At 46.7% G+C, this 23029-nt stretch overlaps 1 protein-coding gene across 2 annotated transcripts in view; it reads left to right on the top strand.

Annotated features, from left to right (window-relative positions):
* RFX4 (regulatory factor X4) overlaps positions 1-11435 on the top strand; it is a 162700-nt gene extending 151265 nt beyond the window's left edge. For both annotated transcript variants that reach the window (XM_061204694.1, XM_061204695.1), the window contains 3 exons: positions 782-944; positions 2639-2777; positions 11163-11435. In XM_061204694.1, the coding sequence (XP_061060677.1) occupies positions 782-944; positions 2639-2777; positions 11163-11435 (575 nt within the window). The remainder of the gene's footprint in view (positions 1-781; positions 945-2638; positions 2778-11162) is intronic.
* The last annotated feature ends 11594 nt before the right edge of the window (positions 11436-23029 follow it).

The raw sequence follows: 23029 nt of genomic DNA, 5'->3' as shown, positions 1-23029 counted from the left end.
TTAAGGTCACTGTCTAATAATCTTCAAAAAGACCTGGGCAGGCAGAGTCCAATAATCTACTTATCTTTGCTTAAAGCAATTTGTTGGATCCTTAACACCTGTTTAGTTGAGTGCTGAGAAGTTATTTGGGGAGCCCATCTGAGCTACATTGCCCTGAGCTTTCTTTTGTCCTTTCTCCTTCCCTCCCTCTTTTTCTTTCTTCCTGTCTTCCCTTTCCCTTTTCTTCCTTTTAAAACTTTTATTGAAAATCTTTTGGCCACCGGTCTCCGGGCTAAGCACCAGGGACCTAATGGTGGGCAAAATAGACAAGGCTACTACCCTCATGGAACTTACAGTCTGGTGTGGGGAATTAGGCATTAATTCTATCACATTCATTAATGGGTGTAAGATTACAAATCGTGGTAGGCACCGCCATGCAGTAAGGGATCTGACTTAGTCTGGGGTTAGGAGACAGCTTCTTTGTATTGGGACATGAAGAACGAGTGGGTACTGAGGGAAAACTGAGGATTCCAGGCAGCAGAAACAGCATGTTGCAAGGCCCTATGTTGCTGGGAATCAGGGTACTCTGGAAAACATGACAGAAAGCTATTGTGGCTGGATCAGACAGCACAAAGGCAGAGGGTAGGGGATGCTTCTTGTGAGATCAGCAAGGACCAAGACACATGCTTTATAAAGATTTTGGCTTTCGGCTGAAGAGCAATGGGAAGCCACTAGCATTCTAAGGAAGAACTGGGGGTGTGAGAACTGTTACTGACTGACGCATCTTCGTTTGTCTCTGCAGGAGCGATGCAGTCATACACGTGGTCTCTAACATACACAGTGACAACGGCGGCAGGGTCCCCGGCTGAAAACTCCCAACAGCTGCCCTGTATGAGGAGTACACACGTGCCTTCCTCCTCGGTCACACACAGGATCCCAGTTTATCCCCACAGAGACGAGCACGGGTAGGTGACTTTCCTGGGATGTTGCCTTGCTTTTACGATTGATTTGAAAGGGGAGGGTTTACTCGGTAGTGGTTTTCTCAGAGGACAGGAAGGTTGTGCCCTCTGTTGAGTTCTCAGCGTGCTCTTGCCCCTGTACAGCTGTCTCATGCAGTCCCCGCAATGACCAGGTGAGGTAGGCAGGTGACCCCGCTTGACAGATGAGGAAGTTGAGGCTGCACCAAGTCCAGTTCCCCAGGGCCACACAGCTGGTAAGGGTCAGGCTGACTGAGCCTGTGTCTGCCTCCTTGAGGAAGGAAAACTGAATACTCCCTCTCCGCAGCTCCCCTGGGTGGCTCCTCGTGCACTTTGTAGCCTTATAACGTACAGCTTCATGGTGGGTCCAAGTCTTTTATGACTCGATAGGAGGAGGGCTTCCTCACCTGAGGCTGGAGGTCCCTGGAGGGCAGCAGTCATTCATGGGGTTCAGGGAATCCCCCTGGGTTCCAGTGGCGCTTTGGACCCTGAATAAATAAATCATTGATTTTGCCCATATTTTTTCCCCAAATCTGTAGTGATGTTACTGTGATGAATAAGCTACACATCCATTTAAAAGGGTAACCTGAACCGTAGCAGCTTTTTGCCACTTTGCATTGTCTTTATTAAAAGACATTCCTCACACAGTGTCTAATGTGCAGTTATCTGAAAAACACTTATGATGTTAAAAAGGGCCCTTCTTCTCAAGAAGGCGAGACTGCCATGTAGGTACAGTAAGCCTCACAAGCCAGGTTCCAACAGACCAGCTCTGGGGGACACAGGAGGGGACGGAGGAGGACCGCTCAGGTCCCTTCCACGTGGTAGCCTGAGGCCTGGCTGTGGGCATACCTGGGAGTTAATTCCATAGGCTCAGGTGCCCCTGACCTGTCAGTGGGGCAGCCACCATTTCCTCACGGGGCCTCCTAGAGTATTTCCCCACACATTTAAAATCGACTTAGAAATTGTTTCAGAGAGCTTCCGACTCTGCAGAAATGGCACAACAGACACCCGCATGGTCATATGTCAGCGTCTTTGCTCTAAAGATGTTATTAAGAAGAATAGTGGTAATAGTATCCTATGTTTCCACAAGACTTTCTATTTTATAATAGAAAGTAACCCTCAGGGTCATGTGCAGCATTTTTATTACAGATGTGAGACACAAGGGTGCGAGTAGCCCAAGGTCCCACAGCTGGGAAGTGGTGGAGCCAGGCTTAGAACCGGAGGCTGACGCCTGGTTGGCCGTGGTGTCCCCCCCACCCCCAACCGGAGAGATGGGGAAGCAAAGGCCTGAACAATACAAAAACAGAAGTCCCAAAGTAATTGCTTCTTTTTTTTCCTATTTGACTTCAGGCTATAATATGGGGCTTTTTACCACAACAGGAGAAGAGGTTTCCATCACTAATGATGTTTTGCTCAGGGCTGGTTTTCATTCCCTGCGCACTCGCCGGGTGGTGAGGGAGGTATGCTGAGGGGAGGAGGAAGACCCACCTGGGAGTTTAAAACTATCACAACAAAGCCGCAGAGTGGAGATGGTAGGAAACAGAAAGAAGAAAAATGGAAAACAAAAAGAAAGAAAAGAACTAAGAGGAAAAAAAGTAGATGAGGTTGATTTTTAAAGATGTCAAACTGATTTGTTCTCCCTGCTGTTACTCACAATATTCAACGTGCCTAATGCGTTTTAGATACACGGGAAGCTATAACTATGGGAGCTATGGCAACCAGCATCCTCCCCCAATGCAGAGCCAGTACCCGGCCCTCCCGCACGACACAGCCATCTCGGGACCGCTGCACTACTCCCCGTACCACAGGAGCTCCGCACAGGTGAGTCGGTGGCCCCGCTTGCTGTCCAGGCCTTGGTGTGCTTGGTGCCAGGTCTGGTCAATTCAACACAATTAATAAGCACCTTCTGCATACTTTGTACCTCCAAGGAAAGGACGGTCTTTTCCTCAGTGCCATCTCTTCCCTCCAGTGGCTGCCCACAGTGGGTGCTCAGCCAGCGTTCACCCCTACTTGCTTTCACGTACATGGGTGCCGACCACATGTCTTTAGTTCTGTCCTCCCTTTGACCTCTCTCCCAGGAGCCAAGCGGCCGCAATGTCTGTTGTCCTTTTTTGGGGCAGCCACCCTCAGACTGGATCTTTTGTGTCCTCTCCCATCACCCCCTCCTGGTGCAGTCAGACCCTCATGGAGTCCTGTCATGGAGGACTGTCATGCCAGCATCATCCTGACTGGTCTGTTGGTTTCACGTCTGTTCCTTTTCAGTCCAGCCCACACACACAACCTTACCAGAAGAGTCCTCCTGAAATGGACCCTTATCAGACCATTCTCAGGCCTTTGGCTCTTCACTGTCTAACAAACCACATTGCTCCTCTGTGGCCTTGGTGAGTGGGGACGGTGGCTGCACCTGTCACACCAGTGTTGGGTGCTCCACTTGTCTCAGGCATGTTCCTGTGCACTGGGCCCCAAACACAACTGGTCACCAGTTCCATCCAGTTCTGCGTCCTCGCAGTCTCTGCACGCTCACTGTCCTTGCCTCAGATCAGGTCTTTATCCAACCTGGATGATGACAAGAGCCTTCCCAACTGTTGCCATGCCACTGAACTTGCCCCGTCTCTGGTCCATCCCCAGTACTGCAGCTGGAGGAATCTCTTGGGAAAAAAAGCCAACTGGCCATAACACTCTCCCTCTTTTGCATGTCATCGCTTTCAAAGTCAAGTTCAACTCCTTAGCACGTCTCTCAAGACTCATGATCATCTGGGCTCTGCCTGCCTTTCTGGCCTACCAGCCATACCCCACCTTTGCCCCAGCCATGGCAGCCCACGTGCAGTTCCCCTGGGTCTTCGCAGATACTGTTGCCTCGGGCTGGGATTCTCTTCCTCAGCCTCTTCTGCTTGCTGTTCAGGACAAGCATCCCCACTGTCTGTGCGGCACTTGCTGACGCTGCCCTCGTCCTTCCTCCAGGACCGTATTCGGTGCCACTCCTCTGTACTCACATAGTGCATTGGGCTTTCTTCTGTTGGCATACTTGTCATCACTGACTTCCCTGACACCCACAGGAGACCCCAGAGCTCCTTGAAGGCAGAAATTAATTCTAGGATCTCCGGGTCACAGCACCCATCAAAAAGAACAGCTAGCTTTTACTGAATGCTGTCCCGTGCCAAGCATAGTGCCGAGCACTTTCCACACCTCCATGGTAACCCTTGCAGAAAGGCAGCGAGAATAACTTGCCCGAGGACTTGAACCCAGGCAGTGTGACCCTGGCTGCCCAGGCTCTTAAGCACCAGCCTCTGTCACCTCTCCTGGAGGGCATCCACTGTTTATTTGAACAGAGGAGTGAACAGGAGGTGGGGCAGCATAGACAACTGTGGTGTGTGGCAGGCAGGGCGGGAGGTGCAGAAGGTTTGGGAGGCAAGATGAGAGAGCTACGCTTAGGAAAGAGCTCCTGCAGCACCGGCCGAAGGACGACGAAGCAGAGAGGGGATTGGCAGAACAGGAGCGCTGCCGGGAAGCACTTGCAGGAGTCCAGGACGGAGGTGGCAGGACGTGAGCTGGGATGCAGGCTGCAGTGACATCAGCTGTCAGCACAGGCCTGCCTCCGAGGGAGGGCACCGAGCAGAGTGTAGCCACGGTACACGGGCACTCGGGGCGAGCAGGCGTCTGTTTTGATTTCCATCCGCAGTACCAGGGGGAGCCCTGGTATAATCCCCAGACAAGCCAAGAAGTGGATTCCTCTAAATCATCACCTGGGGCATTCATTATAGGTCTCCAACTGCGTCACACAGAGAGGCCTGTTCCCTAGGTACTGCTTCCCTTGGGAGCAGAGTCTATGCTCCCCACGGTGATCCCCTAAGTGACTTAGAGCTGCTGCCATAGACTGGGTCACACACAGTCTAAGCAGCCCACTCATTCATTCATTCAATCAATCACTCCCCCACGACTGTCGAGTGCCCACTATGCGGCAAGCACTGCTTAGCCTCTGAGAATACGGGGAGAATGAGACGGAAGCGTGCCTGCTTTGGGAGAGCTTCGGCTCCAGTAAGGAGACACTGGCAAGATCAAGCTAAAATCCCAGCCACAGCTCCTGGCATTATCTTCCCTCTTTCTTCACTCCCTCATTCCTCCTCATGAAATTTCTGGAGCTGGTTTTTCTGGGGTGTTATTTTTAAAGCCTTTTGCTACAAAAAGAAGCCAGTGGCTCCTAAAGGCCCGCGCGGTCCCTGGTGATCAAAGACAGGTGGAAGCATCCACCCTGGAAACCACAGCGGTCCCCAGCTGGAGCATTATCATTTAATCGCTGGTCCTAATCGAAGGGCTGAGGACTAAACGAACGCCCGTGGAGGAGCCCGCGGAACCCAGACTAGGTGTGGGAGGTGAAAGGGTCCTGCAGCCTCTTCACCACCGTGTCCTGTGGCTCTCAGCCAAGGTCCTTTCACAATCTCTGACCCCCGCCACCCGCTCATGCTCTCCACTTGGTGCTTAATGCCTTCGTCTCCATTTGTAAAGTGGGGTGGGGAGGCGTTAGTCATATAACATCTCTGCCCAGGTCGATGGGTTAGGGTTAGGGTTAGAAGGGTGAGATCAGCGCTTCTCCTGGGGAGAGTACTGTCTAAAGACAAAGAATCCTTCGTTTAGTTTTTCATTAACATTTATGCGTCAAGCACTGTTTTAGGCACTTTCAAATACAGAGGCTCACTTAATTCTCAGAGCAACCTCAGGAAGAAAGCATTTTCCCCAGGATTTAAAGACGAGGAAAACCTCAGAAGGTAATTTGCCCCAGGTCATGCATCCAGTAAATGACAAAGCAGACTCAAAGGCAAATCCTCCAAATCTCAACCCCAGGCCCGTGGCACTGAACACTACATGGTGTGTGTTTTGGAGGGTGGGAGGTAAATTGGAGAGGTTACTGCAGCTGTTCTTAATAAGTTTCAAGTTCCCAAAGAGAAGAATCACACACCCAAGATACTGTGTTTCTTTCCTTTCCTGGTACTTTGGTTTAAGGTTGAGCACATAGGGGAAAATCCACTGCAGGGCTAATTAGTTTTAGCTTTCCAGAGCAGAGGTCAAGCCGGTCCACTCCTGAATACTGAATATCACACTTCATTACATCGGACTTGGTGGGGAAAAGATTGGTCTGAATGGAAGAAGAATCATGACCATAGAATATGGTTAAAGAATGCAGTTGGTCATTAGCACAAGAAACTAACTTCTGCAAGTAAATGCTTACCAGGTTTGCCTTAAAGAACGGATACAACACCTCTGTGAAGTTCAGTAATCGCAGACATCCCAGCATTTATATACACAAAATAACGTGAAGTCATTTGTTTTTTGAAATAGGGCATTGTGTGCCCTTGTTTATACTACTCATTTATACAAGGCATGCTTTCTTCATGGGTACTACAAAGGTAAACCTCCAGTCCTGCTTGAATTCTTGTAATTTCTCAATTAGTGAGTCCAGATGAATCAGGTTGCACAGGGTAAGGTTTGAATTATTTCAGAAGAACACCCTTCTTGCTGCTATGCTGCACTTGTCCACACCAAAATAAGTGAACAAGGGATAGTATCAGCTGCCCTTTCCCAGGTTCCCCATTCTTATGCCCAACCAGAAAGAGAAAACAAACCAAACACACGGCCACAAAGTATTTCTGAGCCTCATTCAACACACATTCATGGAACCTCTACCCTGTCAGCAGCCATGAATGTGAAGTGGGCCCTTGAGCTCAAAAGCCATTTGATCAACCAGAAGCAAACTGGCTAGAAAGACACTTAGAGTGGACCAGAAAGTTGTTCCGCATTTCTCGTCTGTATGGCCAAGGCCCAGCCTTGCCAGCCGGTCACACAGCTCTCACAGCAACTCCAGCGGACCAGCCCAGGGCCAGTGGGTCCTCGATCTCAGTGGCCCAGTGACTGCTACAAAGTTTGCTTAGCGTGCTCCACTTTGGGATAGCATCCTGGGCCGAAGGGAATACAAGCAGTCCACCATCGTGGTATAAAATCTCTTGACTGTAGAGCCAGGCTTCCTGAGTTCAAATCTCAGCTCTGCCTCTGATTAGCTCTGTGCCTCAGTCTCCTCATCTGAAAAATGGAGATAATTCTAGTACCTATTTCATAGGGTTGTTGTGAGGTTTGAGTGAGTTCATAAAGGTTAGAACAGGGCCTGGCTCATAGTTAGCACTCTGTGTGTATATTTTCATCATTATCCTTGGTAACACCACGGTTACTATATTTTCCTAATTATAGAATTAATTTGTCTTCCTCAACTCTACTAGCTCTGTGAAGGCAGGGACCAGGTCCTTTTTTTCTGACCATTTTATTCCCAGGACCCAGAATAGACCTGGCCCTTGGTGGGTCCTCAGGAAATACTCGTCAGTGAATGAAGGGATGAGTGGATCCTTACTCTGGTAGTAAGTTGCTGTGTGACCTCACGTAGATCATTTCCCCTCTCTTGCCCTCAGTTCCCTCATCTGTAAAGTGAGAGGTAGGACCAGGTGGTCAGTCACTAAGGCTCTTCCTGTCATTAGTGGACCACGATGCTAGGACTTGAAGAAGAAGAATATCCATAATAGTTACCACGTTTTGAAAACTTACTGTGTGGAAGCTCGAAGTGTTTCACATGTATTAACTCAATTAATCCTGACCCGAAGAGCTCAGCAGATGTGGACCGTCTGGCATAGTCTTGGGGGAGCCATGTCCTGGGTTGGGGGGTGCCTGTTGGCAGAACTTTGGTCAGTGAGAGCCGCCTTTCATAGGAAAACAGTTTGTGCTCCCGACAGGGGCCACCTTTCACCCGTGCTCAAGTAGCAGTCCGTTTGGCGAGGGTCAGGGATAAAGGGCTCATTCTTCCCTCTCCAAGTGCAGGAAAGTCAGCCCTTGGTGTGAGGAGTCACTTCTCAAAATAGCACTTCCTAAAATGGTTCCGGAGAGGCCCGGGGTCAGTCTCAGCTGAGATGGACTCACGTCACGGCCCCTTGAGGGAACCTTTGCCCACTTGTGCACACACACGTGCCCACAGACACCCCTCGCACACCTCTCACGGGGCGGGGACCGGTGACTCATCTCCATTTTCACATCAGTAGCAACAGTGTGGGATTTGACCTAGACAAGGCTAACCTCTGGTTAGGGGCCCTCAACAAAAAGTGCCTTTATCCTGAGCAGAGCTCTCGGGACCCCAGGGTTTGTGCCCAGCGGGCCCGAGGAGCCCGCCTGAACCCGGATGTGGAGTGTGAAAGGTGAGGCGGGTGCTCCCGCCAGACTAAAGAGAGGCCTCACTGGTGGCTTTAATGGCCAGGCCGGGCAGCGGGCACCCCAGCCTCTCAGCTCTCAATGGTCTCTTCACCACGGGGAAGACGAGTCACTGACTCATTTGCAATTAGCTGACCTAACGGGACAGAATTTTCCAGGCCGGATTCTGTGGTAACAGAATTTTATTGTCACATTGGAGATATTTTGAGCCAGTCTCATTTCCAGGCAATTACTCTTTTGAGCCTGTGACACAACCCCTGGGCACAGCTGCATCTAGGGTCCTTGATTCGGCACAAAAGCCACGCTCTCTTGGGTTCTGTGGGGAGGAGCCTCCAAGTCCACACGGTGACATGGTACCTACACAAGCCAGGCAAGTAGGACGCTGTCAGAAGCATCAAGCTGAGGCCTGGTCAGGGTTGTAAGACCCTGTGGTCTGTAGGGGAGGGGGGAGCTTAAAGGAAGAGTGACAGAGAGATTCAAGTTTAATGGGCTGTGTTCCAGGAAAGGAGTGTCTTCCTCTCTGAATTCTCTGCAGTTCAGTTGTGGTGGGTCATGCCTCGTTTGGGCCAGTCAAATTGATGTGGAGGAAAGTACCAGCCCAGGACCGGGCTTTTCTGCCAGCTCTCCCACTAGCTTGCCATGTGGCGCCTCACTTTATGGATCCTAGTTTTCTGTACAACATCTGTACAACATGGGGTTGGATTATATGATCCCTAACGTTCTTTCTAGCGGTAACGTCCTAGTGTTCATTCACCAGATAAGTTATGTAGCACCTGCTAGGTGCCAGGCATCATTTCAGATGTTGGGCATATGGTAGAGAACATGACAAAGCCCCACCAGGAGCTTAGGAATATAAGCCAGTGGAAGGAGACAGCTGACAAGCAGGATGCTAAGATCCTGACCTGAGAGATGGGGGGTGAGGCACTTAGCTTGGAGAGAGAGGATGTCCAGAAACGTCTCTCTGAAGAGGGAACATTTGAGCTGAGGTCTGAAGAATGATGAAAAGGCAAGCATGGAAGGAGCTTGGGGGTAGGGGTGGGGAAGAAGTGTTCTAGGCAGAGGGAACAGGTGGGACAAAATTCTCTGAGGTGGGAACCAGCTGGGCAGGCCAAAGGACCAGAGTGGCGGCCTCTGTGCCACCACAGGGAGGGGACATGCATCCGGGGAGCTTACTTGAGAGACTATCAGCAGAGGAAAGCCACCTTTTGGAAAAAATTAGAGACCATTTTGTAATAATACTTCTTAATATATTACCTATTTAACACCCGGGATCTTGTTATCTTGGGCAGGGCCCAATCTCAGTATGGTCTCTTTGGGGTTTAGAATGGGTCCTGGGCTAGCATCCCACTGCCCAGGCCTGAGGGTCCACCGTGGCTGCTGTACACACAGCTGATTTGGGGATTATGAAAGGCTCCAGTATGCTGTCCCTGGTCTCCTTGGCAACACCCCTTGGTGCCTTCTCCCCTGAGCTCCCAGATACCACCTACGCCCTTCTCCCTCTTTCCTACCTGTTCTTCTGACTGCGGAAGGCGTGTTGTCTGTCCTAGGTAGGACAAAACCCTCACTACTAGAACTTGGCGCCCTCCTCCTTGACCTGTGAATAGCTGGTTCTCGTCGCATGCTTTGGGCCTAACAGCCTTCCCCTGCTGCCCCTCGGGCTCCCTCTCAAAGAGGCAGAACAGTTCCCCTCTGGCCCACTCTACAGGGGGCACCACTGTTGTCATAACCCCTTCTCCTGGCTGTCTAGGCTTCAGCCTGTCTGTCTCCCTCACAGGGGGCAGCTTCCCACCGAACCCCTCGGGGCTCCACTCTCCAACTGTCAGGGAAGACAGATGGGGAGCAGAAGAATTCCGACATTTGCACATATAGGCTCTCTCCCTACTTGTTGCCCTTGCCACCCTTATTGACTGGCTCCTGCTCTTGTCGGGGTGGCCCTTAGCACAGCAAGGAAATCTTTGTGTTGCCTGGCCTGCAGACCGGGAGCTCGCAAAGGGAGCCCAGAGCTCCTCCCCTTCCTCCCCTCTGATTGTACTAAAAGCGGCTTATTTGCATAGCTGTCTCGGTAACGGAAAAGAATGTAAAAGAAGCAGCACTCCAGGGGCACTCCTCTTATTCCCGATTCTTTCCAGAACGGCTTCCCCTCTTCTTGTAGCTATTAACACCTGTTTTCCTGGCCCGCACAAAAGCACCTCCCCTCCCAGTTGGCTTATCTTGACTCCTTCTTCCACATTCACACCAAGCCCAATAATTTACCATTTCCTGCTTGTATATCTTCTAGGACTTCAGTGAATGTGAACCAAAAAGAGAGATGTTCTCTGAATGATAGGCACTAATAATAACCTTTGAAGCTGTTGACTTGCTTCCTCTTCAAAAGCCTGCTTTTAGGTTGCAGTTCATAATTGAATTCAACTGTAAAATGCTATTTTTAATGATGTCATTGGGTTTTTCTTGGCAGTATTGTTCCCTTGGGTTGATGGAGTGGGACCTATCACATCTCCTAAAATGATAAAGTGATAAAGCTCAAAACCATCCATCCATATATCTGTATCTATTTGGACATGCTGTTCCTCCTACACACACACACACACACACACACACACACACTCTCTCTCTCTCTCTCTCTCTCTCTCTCTCTGTCTCTCTCTCTCTGTCTCTCCTGTATTCCCAGTGGGGTTATTCCTTCTTTTGGGTTTGACTTCCCAAAATATTGCAGATTAAGAGCACGAAGTCAGTATTTTTGGTTGAGTGACTATCAGCCTAGCTCTGGCTATGAAATCCTTTGCATTTCTCCTGTTATATGCTTCCTAGACCAAGAGTCAATCTTTCAGAATTTCACTGATTACTTCCCATCAACTTTCATTAACAGCGTCTTAAGAAATTTAACTTAAACTGTGAACATGACTGATATTGTGTATGTGCAACTTCAAGCTAATTTTAACTTTGTGGAATTTCTTTCCCCTCAACAAGTACCCGTTTAATAGCCCCACTTCCCGGATGGAACCTTGTTTGATGAGCAGTACTCCCAGACTGCATCCTACCCCAGTCACCCCCCGATGGCCAGAGGTGCCCACAGCCAACACGTGCTACACAAGCCCGTCTGTGCATTCCACGAGGTATGGAAACTCTAGTGACATGTACACACCCCTGACCACGCGCAGGAATTCTGAGTATGAGCACATGCAACACTTTCCTGGCTTTGCTTACATCAACGGAGAGGCCTCCACAGGATGGGCTAAGTGACTGCTTTCATAGGAATCCATATTTAATATTAATAATAATTATTAATAATAATAATAAACTCAACACCCACCCCTCAGAAGAATTTTATCTCAATACATCATAACTCCTGGACTATTCCTAGGCGTCCATTTTCCTAATGAACATGAGGCTGGGATTCAGTGTGGGATGAATAAACTTTAGTTCAGAAATGGGACTCACTAAAAGTCAGTGAGGTTGGGTTCCTGTAGCCAAGCCAGACTTGACTGTTTGTATAGAGCACTATCTCGGGCAGGCCGACCTGTGCCTTTTCCCTCTGTTCCATGCCTTCACTTTATGCTGGCAACCATTCCCAGTAAATTACCTATTTTCCTGTTGACAAAAGCTCTTTAGTCTTGAAGGGTGGATACTAGAGACGGAACCTGGTTTGTGCTTTTGGATGGGCACATAATTTAACCAAGAGCATTCACCTTTCCATCTGGCTGTCATCTTACTGTACAACAGACAGCCCCCTCAGATATGTCCTAAGCATCCCTTCTTCCTGGTGGTGTCATCACTGCTTCCTGGAGCACCAGGGCTAAGTGGAGGTATCTGGAAACTCTAGATTCCCTGTTACACTCATGTCTGTCACAGTACCTGCATTGTCTTGGAATGTAAGCACTGTTTATAGAGGGAAGGAAGAGGCCTGTTCTGTATGCCTTAAGTTGAGTGAGGTTTGTAGGGGACTGGTTCTTCTACGTGCAAGTATTTGTCCTAAGTTTGCACAATGGCTAGTGTCAGCAAAAGGCAGGAGAGGGGTTTTTAAAGTTCTGTGAGAATGTGGATTTATGGCATTGAGTATCATACTCAGCTCTGCTGTATTAACTCTGTGAAACTGAATGGACCAAACTTTTAACTTACCAAGCACCAAGTGTGAAAATGACTTTCATGGTTCCTTCATAAGACTATAATAATTTCCGACACTTTGATAGAAAAAGAAAAAATTCAAAGCTGTGCCTTTGAGCCTATACTATACTGTGTATGTGTGGAAATAAAAATGTATTGTACTTTTGGAAAATCTTTTCGTAGGCATTTTTCTGTCAGATTTGTAGCAATTTGTGAGGTTTGTTAGAGATTAACATAGGTTTTCTTTCTGTATTATAAAAAACACCAAGAAATTATGGTGGACCTATTACCCTATGGGTAAGAAATAAATGGAAACATGACATCGGATGTTTTAGCAATTGTTCTGTAAATAAAATATTTGATCACACCACTCAGTGTGATAATCATGTCTACAGCTAAAATGGAAATAGTTTTATCTGTACAGTTGTGCAAGATATGAATGGTTTCACACTCAAATAAAAAGTATTGGAATGACCTGCTTTCTTCATTTTCATTTTGCATTTGATAATGACCTGTGTGTGTGTGTAATATAAATGACATTCTGAATACTTAGGGTATAAGTAGGCAAAACAAAACTAAGTGGTCTTCTGTGGTTGTGCTTATCCAGCTCCCTGTGATCTTGTCATCATTAAAATGTGGATAGGCCACACATGCAGTCCTTAAACGATGATTTAGTACCCACAGCCTGATGTAGGGAACCAGTTCTACATACAAGGATTTACCTGAAGTTTTCATGATGGCTAGCGTCAGCAAAGGGCAGGAGCCTTTCAGCTCTTGCAGGGAATATTATTCTTCAATACCAGCATCATTAAGAGGTCCCCTGGTACTTAGTTCATTATGCTTTAATGATCACTGGTTGTAAAGATATTTCAAGCACAGTGCTTTAAACGCCAATAAACTTCTGGAACAGAACAGTAACAGTACTAAATACTTAGTAAGTACCAACAAATTCTTCTCCAAAACTGCATTTTGATTCTAGGGTTGGGAAGTGAGGACACAGAGGGAAAATGATTAAATGTTTTGCCCAAATGTTAAGAGTCTAGGATCTATGAGAAATTCAGAGCCACAGATTTCCAGAAATGGCAGTAGTGACTATTTTAACTAAAAGGCATGAGAATTTGACAACTCAATTTGCATTTTGAAAGATTTATTTTTAAAGCCAAGCTCTTATTTGCTATTACATAACATACTTATACCTGAAATTTTAATTTTAGGATTAAAATTATACATTTTACATAGCATCCCCTTTAAAAAAATTAGCTGTGTTGTTCTACCAAAAGAAAGCAGATGTTGGATTTCACTCTCTGATGGTAAATTAGTTTGCTCTTTCAGCCAAGGTCCATTAGTTGGCTTTATATGAGGCAAATAAGGGAGAGGACGAATAAAATTTCATATTTAGTCACTGAAAATACGCCTGAGAATAACCAGACCTATTGCTCTCCTACAATCCAAAGCTCATGCTCCACAAATGAATGGGTGTAGTAAGTCTGACTTTCGACCTACTAAGCACAAAAAACTAAGCAATTGCCAGATTCTCCAGCCAGGTAGCAGCAGCACAGAATAAACAACACCCGTGTACAAGTAACAACCACAAGCTCTTTAAATGTACAGATATTTAGGCAAAAAATAGTCACAATCAACAAGGGCCTGAATCCCAGAAAATAGAGTGGTTGCTCGAGGAACTCTGCAGAGGAGAGAACAAGGGCCTCCTCGTCACAGCACAGCCGAGAACCGGGAGTCATCAGCGCTGTAGGAGGAAGGAGGCAGCTTCAGATGAGGCAAGTGGCCACTGGGCGCTCTCTCCAGAGCACAAGGTCCCCATATCTTGGGAGTTTAGCGTACTGCTTATGTTCCCAATTGTTCTAAAGCTTCCACTTCAGAACACAGAGGGATCTGATTAGGAGAAGACAACAGCTGCTGTGAGCTCATGACTCGGCTGCATCTTCTCTCCCTCTGGTGGCCCCTAGCCAGCCACCAGGAAGGGAATGGGCAAGGCCGGCAGCTGGGAGCGGGGCCAGCCGCTTGTCAGCGGGTGCACAGAGGAGTCTTGGCAATAAAGGGACCCTGCCCTCTTCAGGACTCTCTCTGAAAAGGACTTGGCCAGCTTGAAGCTGGCTGAAGTCATGAACAGCAGCCAGGATGTCTCGCCCACGTCACAGGCCTGTGGCGTCCTAGGCACCCATCCTGCTGTGTCCTTGTCAGGCCTCTAGTATAGCCCAGGTCTGGAAAGAAAGGGGATCTGTGGCCCCTCGGAGACGGCAACCCAGTTACAGACCGATCAAAAACGTCTGCCATCGAGTGAGCCCAACCTCACTGAGGAGAGGGGCCGAAATCATGGAAAGAGAACTGAAAGGGAGCCGTGGCTTCACCACCATGTGACCTTGGAGGGGTCACCTCCCCACTGGACCTCGAGTGGACCTGCTCTATGACTGTGACATCCTGAATTATAGTCTGTGTGCTGATGGACCAGGGCGGGCAGATCTGGGTGAGGAGGGTGGACAGCTTAGGGAAAACAAAGAACAGACTGGCAGCTGGGCAGTGATTCAGGAAGGCAGCAATGAGAGAGAAGGCGACGGCTCCACCAGCTGGTGCTAAAGAAACGGGCTGCGGTTCATGCCCAGGAGCTGAGTCCCATATAACCTGCACCACCGTCACCAAGCAACACCCCTTCCTTGTATCCAACCCCACCCTCTCTTACACGACTCCGCTGGGGATGGCAGTCTCCTGCTATTTCCCCCTCCCTCCAGACTTGTCCTGAATATTTGCTTTAAAGTGACATCAATCAAAATGTCTGAAGTGAATCTGGAGAAGGAAAGAGCAAAAACAAACAGGCTGTTTGTCCCAGCTTCTCATACCCCTTAAAGGCAGAATCGAAAGATTTTTTTAAAAATCCTGGGAAGGGGCTAGTCTCCCTTTATTACAGGGGAAAGAGTGCGGGGAGGGGCAGCTGTAGATCTCTTGAAGCTCAGAGTTCAGACTTAGTCAAGAGTCTGAAGTATGCACATCATCATCATAGGAAGCTTAAAAGAAAAAAGGTGGATGTACTTACTGGCTTCAAAGTGAGGTAGAAATGAGATTAAATCTTGGTTCCACCAGAGATGTTAGAGAAGGGACATTCCTGCTCTAAGTAGGACTGGACTTCAGCGGTTCTCAACCCTGGCTGCCCGTCAGAGTTACTCTGTCAACTTTATAAAAATACTGATAGGTAGGACCCACCCACAGTCAATACTTGACCTGGAATGTGATGGGGAATCAGTAGTCTTTTAAGCTCCCCAGATGATTCTAATTTGCAGCCAGGGTTGACAAACACCACCCCTTCCACCTTGAAGTTCTAAGATCCAGGGACTGCTCTTCCCTGAATAGGTACCCCAAGTTTCTTTTGTACAGAGTGGCAGATGCCAGTCATCCACACTGTTCACCGTTTCCCCCCAGCTGACAAACCTTTCCCTGACTGTACTGTTTTGTTTGTCCTTCAGCCCAGCCCACCTCCCTACCACTCTGCCGCCTGCCCTCCTAACCTGGCCCTTCTCTGCTTCAGTTCCTTGGCAGCCTCCCAAGCTAAGCCAGCCCTTGTGGTTTCCTCTTCTTCCGAGGAGGTCAGAACCTTTTGTGCTTCATCAGCCTCCTCCCTGAAGCTCTTCCCCCATTCCTCCTCCTGCACCTCGACCACCCCCCACTCCAGCCTTCTCACGCCCATATTTTGCTGCTACTGGTGTAGGTGGGACGGAAGACGTAGGCCCAAGAGTTGAGAAAAGAGCTGTTGCTAGGAAAAGAGTGTGGGTGAAGAGAGAGGGTGGGCGGGAGAAATAGGGCTCCCCAGTTTTATTCCTCCGTTTGTCATCATAAATGCCTCCAGAGCTAAAACCAGTTGTTTAATAACTATTATGAAAAATAACAAGGTCTGACCGAGACAGCAGGGGTGAGAGCATCAGCCTCAGAAGCAGCTGCAGTGCTGATCCTTGATATTTAAAATAGTCTCCTGATAGAAGGGAAAGCCACTGAGAGAAGTTCAGAAGAGTGAATTCTCAAAGAACTGCCAAACGATGCCCCCACCAGAGATGGAATCCGAAATGTCTTGGCCCGGGCTACACCTCTCGGAAACAAACTGCAAAATGTCTTCTTAAGAACTGAAATGTAGTTAAGACAGAAGGACAAGCTTTAAATGAGACACGCTTTCCTCATCTCGCACTGAGTGACATATGGTCCATTCCTGAAACAGCTCTGCCTCACTCCATAGAGGTTCCCGTTTCTGGGGGTCTGCTGTGTGCCAGGCCCATCAGAGGCATCATCTCCACTTCTCAAAACCTCCTTGAGAAGTGTCAGTGGTATAATCATTTCTCTTTACAGGTGGAGAGACAGAGGCTCTGAGCAGGTTAGTGCCCTGCCAGAGTCATACACAGTAAATGGCAGAGCTGGGATGTGGAAACTACGTTGCCCCACTCCCAGAGCCTGTGCTCTTTCTGCTATAGCGCCCTGCCTTCTTCCTCCTTCCTACTTTTGTTTCCACCCCACCCCCATTCCTCTCTCCTAAGCGGCTTTGCAGTTTTTAAATCAACCTTGACCGTGGTAAGAGAACCTGCTGGGGTTGAAGAGAGTTTCAGAAGTTCTGGGAAAGTTTTGTGTGTTAAATGAAGGCAGATTGTAAGCTGCACCTGAGGTGGCATCCACTCACTGTAAGTAAACAGCAGACCAGCTTTCCCTCCATCACTTCCCAGGGTACGTACAAACCAATACGTTATCAAGGACCAAGACTTGGTCATTCTATAGAGAAACAGGAACAAAAGAAAATAATAATGTAAAAAAAACACCAGGTCACAGGAGGATTTTTATTACTAGGTCAAAAAAAAAGCTCTGCAGGGGAGGTGCAATGAGCCAAGTATTCACTAGAATGAAGTCATTGGAGGGGGTAGAGGGGGGCGCTGGCTCCCTCTTGCTGTTCAGGTCACTACCCTTTGACAGCAGTGGCCTCTGACCTCGACAACCTTACAATTCTGTTTTGACTGACCCTGAAACCCATGAAAGTCAGATGCAGGCACTGCCCAAAAGTTGAGATAAAGCTGACTAATATGGGAAAAGCTCCCGGTATGTGCCCCCAGCTGAAAGGAGCTGGCAGTTCTTTGGCGGGAGATGCAATTTATTCTGTCCTCCTCCTTTCAGGGAAATGCTAATCCTTCATAGGCAACTGGAGGGGAAGACTAAAATGTGTTGATGATGAATGACAATAATCCTTTGTCCACTGCCACCTCCTCCTAGGGTTGAACCTTAAGAGTTTAGTCAAATGTTGGTAAGTAAATTAATGCTTTACTGCATACAGAGCTAAAAAGGAAGTGACGGGAAGAAGGGCTGTGAGAATATATTTCCTCTGACATGTGAATCTCAAAAGCTTAATTGCAAAGACATTGATATGGGGTTTGTGTGTGTGTGTGTGTGTGTGTGTGTGTGTAGTGTTTTAGGCTCCTTATTTACATACACACATACATGACAGTCACTATCCCCAAATTGTCTTACGTCAAAGCATGTCAGTGTTAAAGACATTAACTTCAAGGTTTAAAGATCAAAGCAGTGTGTTGGAATTACTTTTCTGTTGTTAAAAACAACATCAGCAACAACACAACTCAAGCATTTGTGCATCGATAGGAATAACATGACCTTTGTCCCCACATCTTCCAACATCATTGTGAGGGGGGTTGCATTTTGTATTCCAGTTCAGCTAACATTTGAGTGGCTACTCCATGCCAGGTCTGCTGTGCTGGCCACTCTGACAGCCATCTCCTTTAACCCTAAAGACATCCTGCAAAGTAGATATTATTATGTTCATCACAGTTGAGAAAATCAATGCTCAAAGAGGGCAAGTAGAGTCCTTTGGCTTTCAAGTCTTCCTCTGAGATACAAAAAACTGGTTGCCAGAAGGGTTTTAAGGAATTTGACAAATGATGGGCTTCTGAGACTCACACAGTGAGTTTGGACTAAAAACCAGGTTTTCCAATTCCCAGTCCAACTTCTTTCGCCACATTACAGCATTGCCACCCAAAGCGCTGGGTTTTCCCAAGAGGTGTTTGGATGGGATTCCAAGCCAGTGAGATGCAAATAGGTCTGACCCACATTCCAGCTCTTGGATAAATAAAAACTCCTAAAGGGCAGCGCCCATTTTGTGTGCTTAATTTGAGAGCCCCACTGTGGATAGTCAATCAGTATTGAACAACTATAGGTACATTTGCCAAGGACTAACAGCATGGGCTCAATTTTAGCAATTAGAATACTGGGAATACTATGGAGGAACCTCATAAAGGTGCTGAAAGCCTGGATCAAGTAGCCATAAATTTCTAAGAGTTTAAAATAAAAACCTCTGAAGTCATCTAATTAAACTCTAATTTTATAAATAAGATCCTGAGAAATTAAAATAACGTGCACAAGGGTTTGACACCAGTTGGCAACAGACCCTTTTCTGTCTCCCAGTTCTATTTGTGTCGTATGGTATTGTGAGATAGTTTTCAGGAATGTAACATGTTGTAAGCTCAAGTTGGATAGGCTGGTTATAGAGTCAAAAGTGATAATGAAATGTCTCTCAGATTTAATTCTTCCTTATCCCACTGACCAATTGACCTCTAAGGAGTCTCCCTTGCTGGCTTTCAAATTCAACCAAGTTGGTTTCATTTCTCAACAAGTGTTTCATTGGTTTTGGCCTCCTGAACTTCTCTCCTGGCATTTCCCCCTATCTGCTAGCCCTCTAAGCTCTCTGTACTATTCTCTATATAGTTCTCCTCCTCCAAGAAGGCTTCTCTGATTACTCTTCTTTCATCAATGTTTATCTTACTTTGATTTGCATAATACTTACATTTAATTTGTTCCTACCTGTCAGTAGAAACGATTTGCTGATTGCCTGGATGTTTTTTATATCCCCAAAGAACAGGATCAATTGATTCTACTGTTTTTCTTTTTTATGGTACCTAAGACAATGCTGTGCCCCAATGAGCACCAAATATTGGTTAAAGGTACAAATCATGTTAATTAACTTTGCTACAAAAGGGAGACTTCATTCTTGATAGAAAATGAAATTAAGATAACTTTTACCTTGCTATATTTTTCTGATTTCTCAAAGACTAATTAGTTAGTCACGTGCACCTAAGTTTGGTAGTCTAGCAAAAAATTAGTTTAGTGGTTGATAGTCTACCAGAATATTAGTCCAGTGGTTCTCAACCCTGGCTGTTCATTCGAATCAACCGGGAAGCTTTTAAAACTACCAATACCCAGGCCTCACCACAGATCAACTGAATCAGAATCCTTGCAGGTATGCCCAAGCAATGATTTGCATGTATCATATTGATATTTTGATTTGCACACATTGATATGTACAACCTCACTCTCATTAACAGATTTGTCCAAAGAATGAGCATGTTCAAATGTGGTTTTGTTGTTGTCCTTAGAATCACAAAATTTTAGAACTGAGAGAGAACCAAGATTCTATCTGGATCAGTCCCTTTATTTTACAGCTGAGGACACCATGGCTTAAGAGAGATTGAGAGAGTAGCCTCACATAGTGGCACAGTGGTTGTTGAGTGACAGTTTGTATCTTGAATTAGCGAAATTCTCTGAACTCCAGTTCTGGAGCTGTAGCGACTAGACCAAGCTGTTTAGTTTTTTAATTTCTGCTTTCTTCTAAAGAAAATGTATAAAAAGTATTACATGTGAAAGATTTGGATTCTAAAAGCTGTTAGCACCAGGTGCTCCTTTAAGACCCTCAATTTGGCACATTCCAACTAGTCCATTGTCACGGCAGAGGAAATGCCACCGCAGGATATATCAAAGTCGAAAATAAATGACTGGTAACTATTTGCAGGGTTTTTCATTGGCCCTGACCTATAAGTTCATAACATTTTATGCTATCAGAGCCCAGAGTGTTTCTAGCCCTTAACTATACCACTTATTAGCATACTTATTGCTTATGAGCAAGCTAATCAACACACTGAACTTCCCTTTTCTTTACAAAAAGGAAGATAGCGCCTGTCCTACTGACCTTGCATTTTTCAGCTATTACAAGGATTAAATCAGATGATCTACGTGGAGATATTTTGAGAACAGTAAAGCACTATTCATATATATGTACAGAATTATATTACTACATCTCAGAGCAGTGACTTGTGAATAAATATTTGTTGCTTTGATTACCCAGGCTCTAAATCCTAATTCCTTGGCACCAAGCCACGCAAGAATCAACAGGAACTGGAGTTACCGCTGGACCAGAGACTCTAGTCACTGAAAGTATCACATAACTAAATATTCAGGGAGGTAAAGTGATGTAGTGACCCAGGATTTAGCTAGTCTAGGCTCTAGTCCCGGAGTCTGCTTTTAACTATTGATTTTGGACAAGTCATTTAATTTTTCTGGGACCAGAGTCTCGTCAGTGGTCAAAGGATGACTTGAATTAGAGTCAAAGATCCTTTTGATTTATAAAATCAGAATATTGGTGCTTAATTAAGATTTACTAAAGTGCAATTTCCCAAGCCATTAATTCATGTGGTTTCACATTTTTTAAATCTCTTTTTAGAAGTACAGGGTTGGAGCCTAAAAACATAGCCTGTTTCTGGTAAACAGGCATTTCAAACACATGTGTATAAGACCCTCTTTAAAAGAAACGTCTCTACTCAGATACTTTATGCTTGTTAGTATCCTGCGCAGGAGCCCTTGCTCCAAAAATAAATGTATGGTTACCCAAAAAGCACGTAGTACAGTACTGGACAGAGAGTAAGCACCCGAATATTTTACGTTACAGCTCTCAGTGTGAGTCCCAGTTGGTGTAATTTAACTAATCTGAGCTTGACTTCCTATATGTAAATGGGAACAATACCTTCCTCAATGATCCACTGAGACGGTGTATATTAAAATGTTTTGTAAATGATTAAAAAAAATAACTGGAAGATATTACTATTACCTAAGGAATACAGCTTACTATACCGTGACCTTTCCATGAAGGTGCTTTGTAAAGAGATAGATTAAAATCTTTCTGACTTTATTATGGACACAGCACTTACCCCAATACCTGGCTCAACAAATATGCTCAATAAAGGTTTGCTGTGTGAAAAGTCTAATCCACAGAAAGACCAAAAAGCTCCATGAGCTCAGATTGCATACTTGTTTTTATTTCTAAGTTCTCAGAGCCTAGCACAACGTATGACACATAGAAAAAACTCAATAATTATTAGATGAATAAATTTTGCCCCCTCTAATTCCTCTTCAGCACAGCTCAAGAGGGAGAGGCAAGCAGGGGTGGCATGAAAGATGATTCTGGTAAAGGCTGCTTGGAATGGAGAACTGAAAGTTGCTTGGAGAATTCATCCACTCTCTAGCAAATAGCTTGGGAGAGCAGAAAGAGCATAGATAGGTTCCGAGTTCAAATTCAGTTTCCAAATTCTGCAACCTCGTAAATTAATCTATTAGCCTCTCCAATACTCCGTTTCCTCATCTTAAATGAGAATAGTACCTCATTTTAAGCACTAAAATGGAAGCTCCACAACAGCAGGGACTTCATTTTGAGTCCACTGTAAACATACCGAACAGTATTGAACGGTATTGAACAGTGCCTGGCACAGCATAGATGCTCAAATATTTGTTGACTTAATTTGTTAGAAATTGACTGAGATAACACAAGTAAAGTATGTAACAGAATGCATGTAGCGAACACTGAGCAAATGTGAGCCTCCATCATCATCACCATCACTACCATTACTAGTATATCCGTATTATCACATTTACCGGCGGTTGTAGAACAGCTGCCTTTGGGGAAAGACGCTGATACAAATCTCGAATTCCCCATTTACTGGCTATGTGACTTAGGACAAATTACTTAACCTATTCGGGTTCCTACGGTTCCACAAAAATCTCAAGTGTAGTGAGAAATCACCTAGCTCTGAGTCTGCAGACCCGGCGGCACGCGATACAAGCCGGCTATTATTATTAAGGCAAAAACCCGCCGAGTCCCCTTTTTATCCGAGAACTGCCTGCAATTTCCCACATTATTGTAGCTGAATACATAGCATGACCGCAAACAAGGAAGGAAGGAAAGAATTTCAAAGAGACCGAAACCGCTAAACGAGAAAAGAGGGAATTAAACCGGTGCATGACAGTTCCCACCAAGGGGTGCCAGTCTCCGCGGCTGTCAACCAGTCCAACCAGCAAAGGCTCGAGCAGGACGGTCAGCTCCGTAAGGAACAAAAAGGAGGCAGAGCCGACGCTTAGGCCCTCCCCCTAACGGTCTCTGGGCCGCTGGCCTCAGGCGGCCGCCGGACTCCGGTTTCCGGCCTTCGCAGGACCACAGTTCCCAGCATGCCTTTGGAGGGAAGTCTTTCCCGCTGCATGACTACTAATCCCGACATGCCATTCGGCACTGCGGTAAGTCAGATGGAAGAGTGGAATGACCCCATTGCACGCAGGGAATTGTAGTCCATTTAGCTGCTGGCTCTTAGAGGGGCGGGGAAGAGCCGGGTCGCTCTCGTCAGCTGAGGAGAATGATTCATAGAGGAGGGTCAGGAGAGAACAGTTCTGTCTGTGAAAGCACACTTAAAAGGCTGGACTCTTCTCCGAAGGAGGGAGAGGCAGGAGAGCTAGCAGGGCCTCGGGGTTGACTCCCTCCTCAGGCCGTTCGTCAGGCCTCTACCGAGTCCTGGGCCTTGTCGGGGGTGGCCGCGAGGCGCCGGTTGCTGGGGGACCGGTGACGTCGCGGGGTGAAAGTTGAGGGA

Source organism: Eubalaena glacialis, chromosome 11 (genome assembly GCF_028564815.1).
Source record: "Eubalaena glacialis isolate mEubGla1 chromosome 11, mEubGla1.1.hap2.+ XY, whole genome shotgun sequence".
NCBI lineage: Eukaryota > Metazoa > Chordata > Mammalia > Artiodactyla > Balaenidae > Eubalaena > Eubalaena glacialis.
Note: the sequence above shows the minus strand (reverse complement) of the source record. Positions and strands in the feature narration are given on the sequence as shown.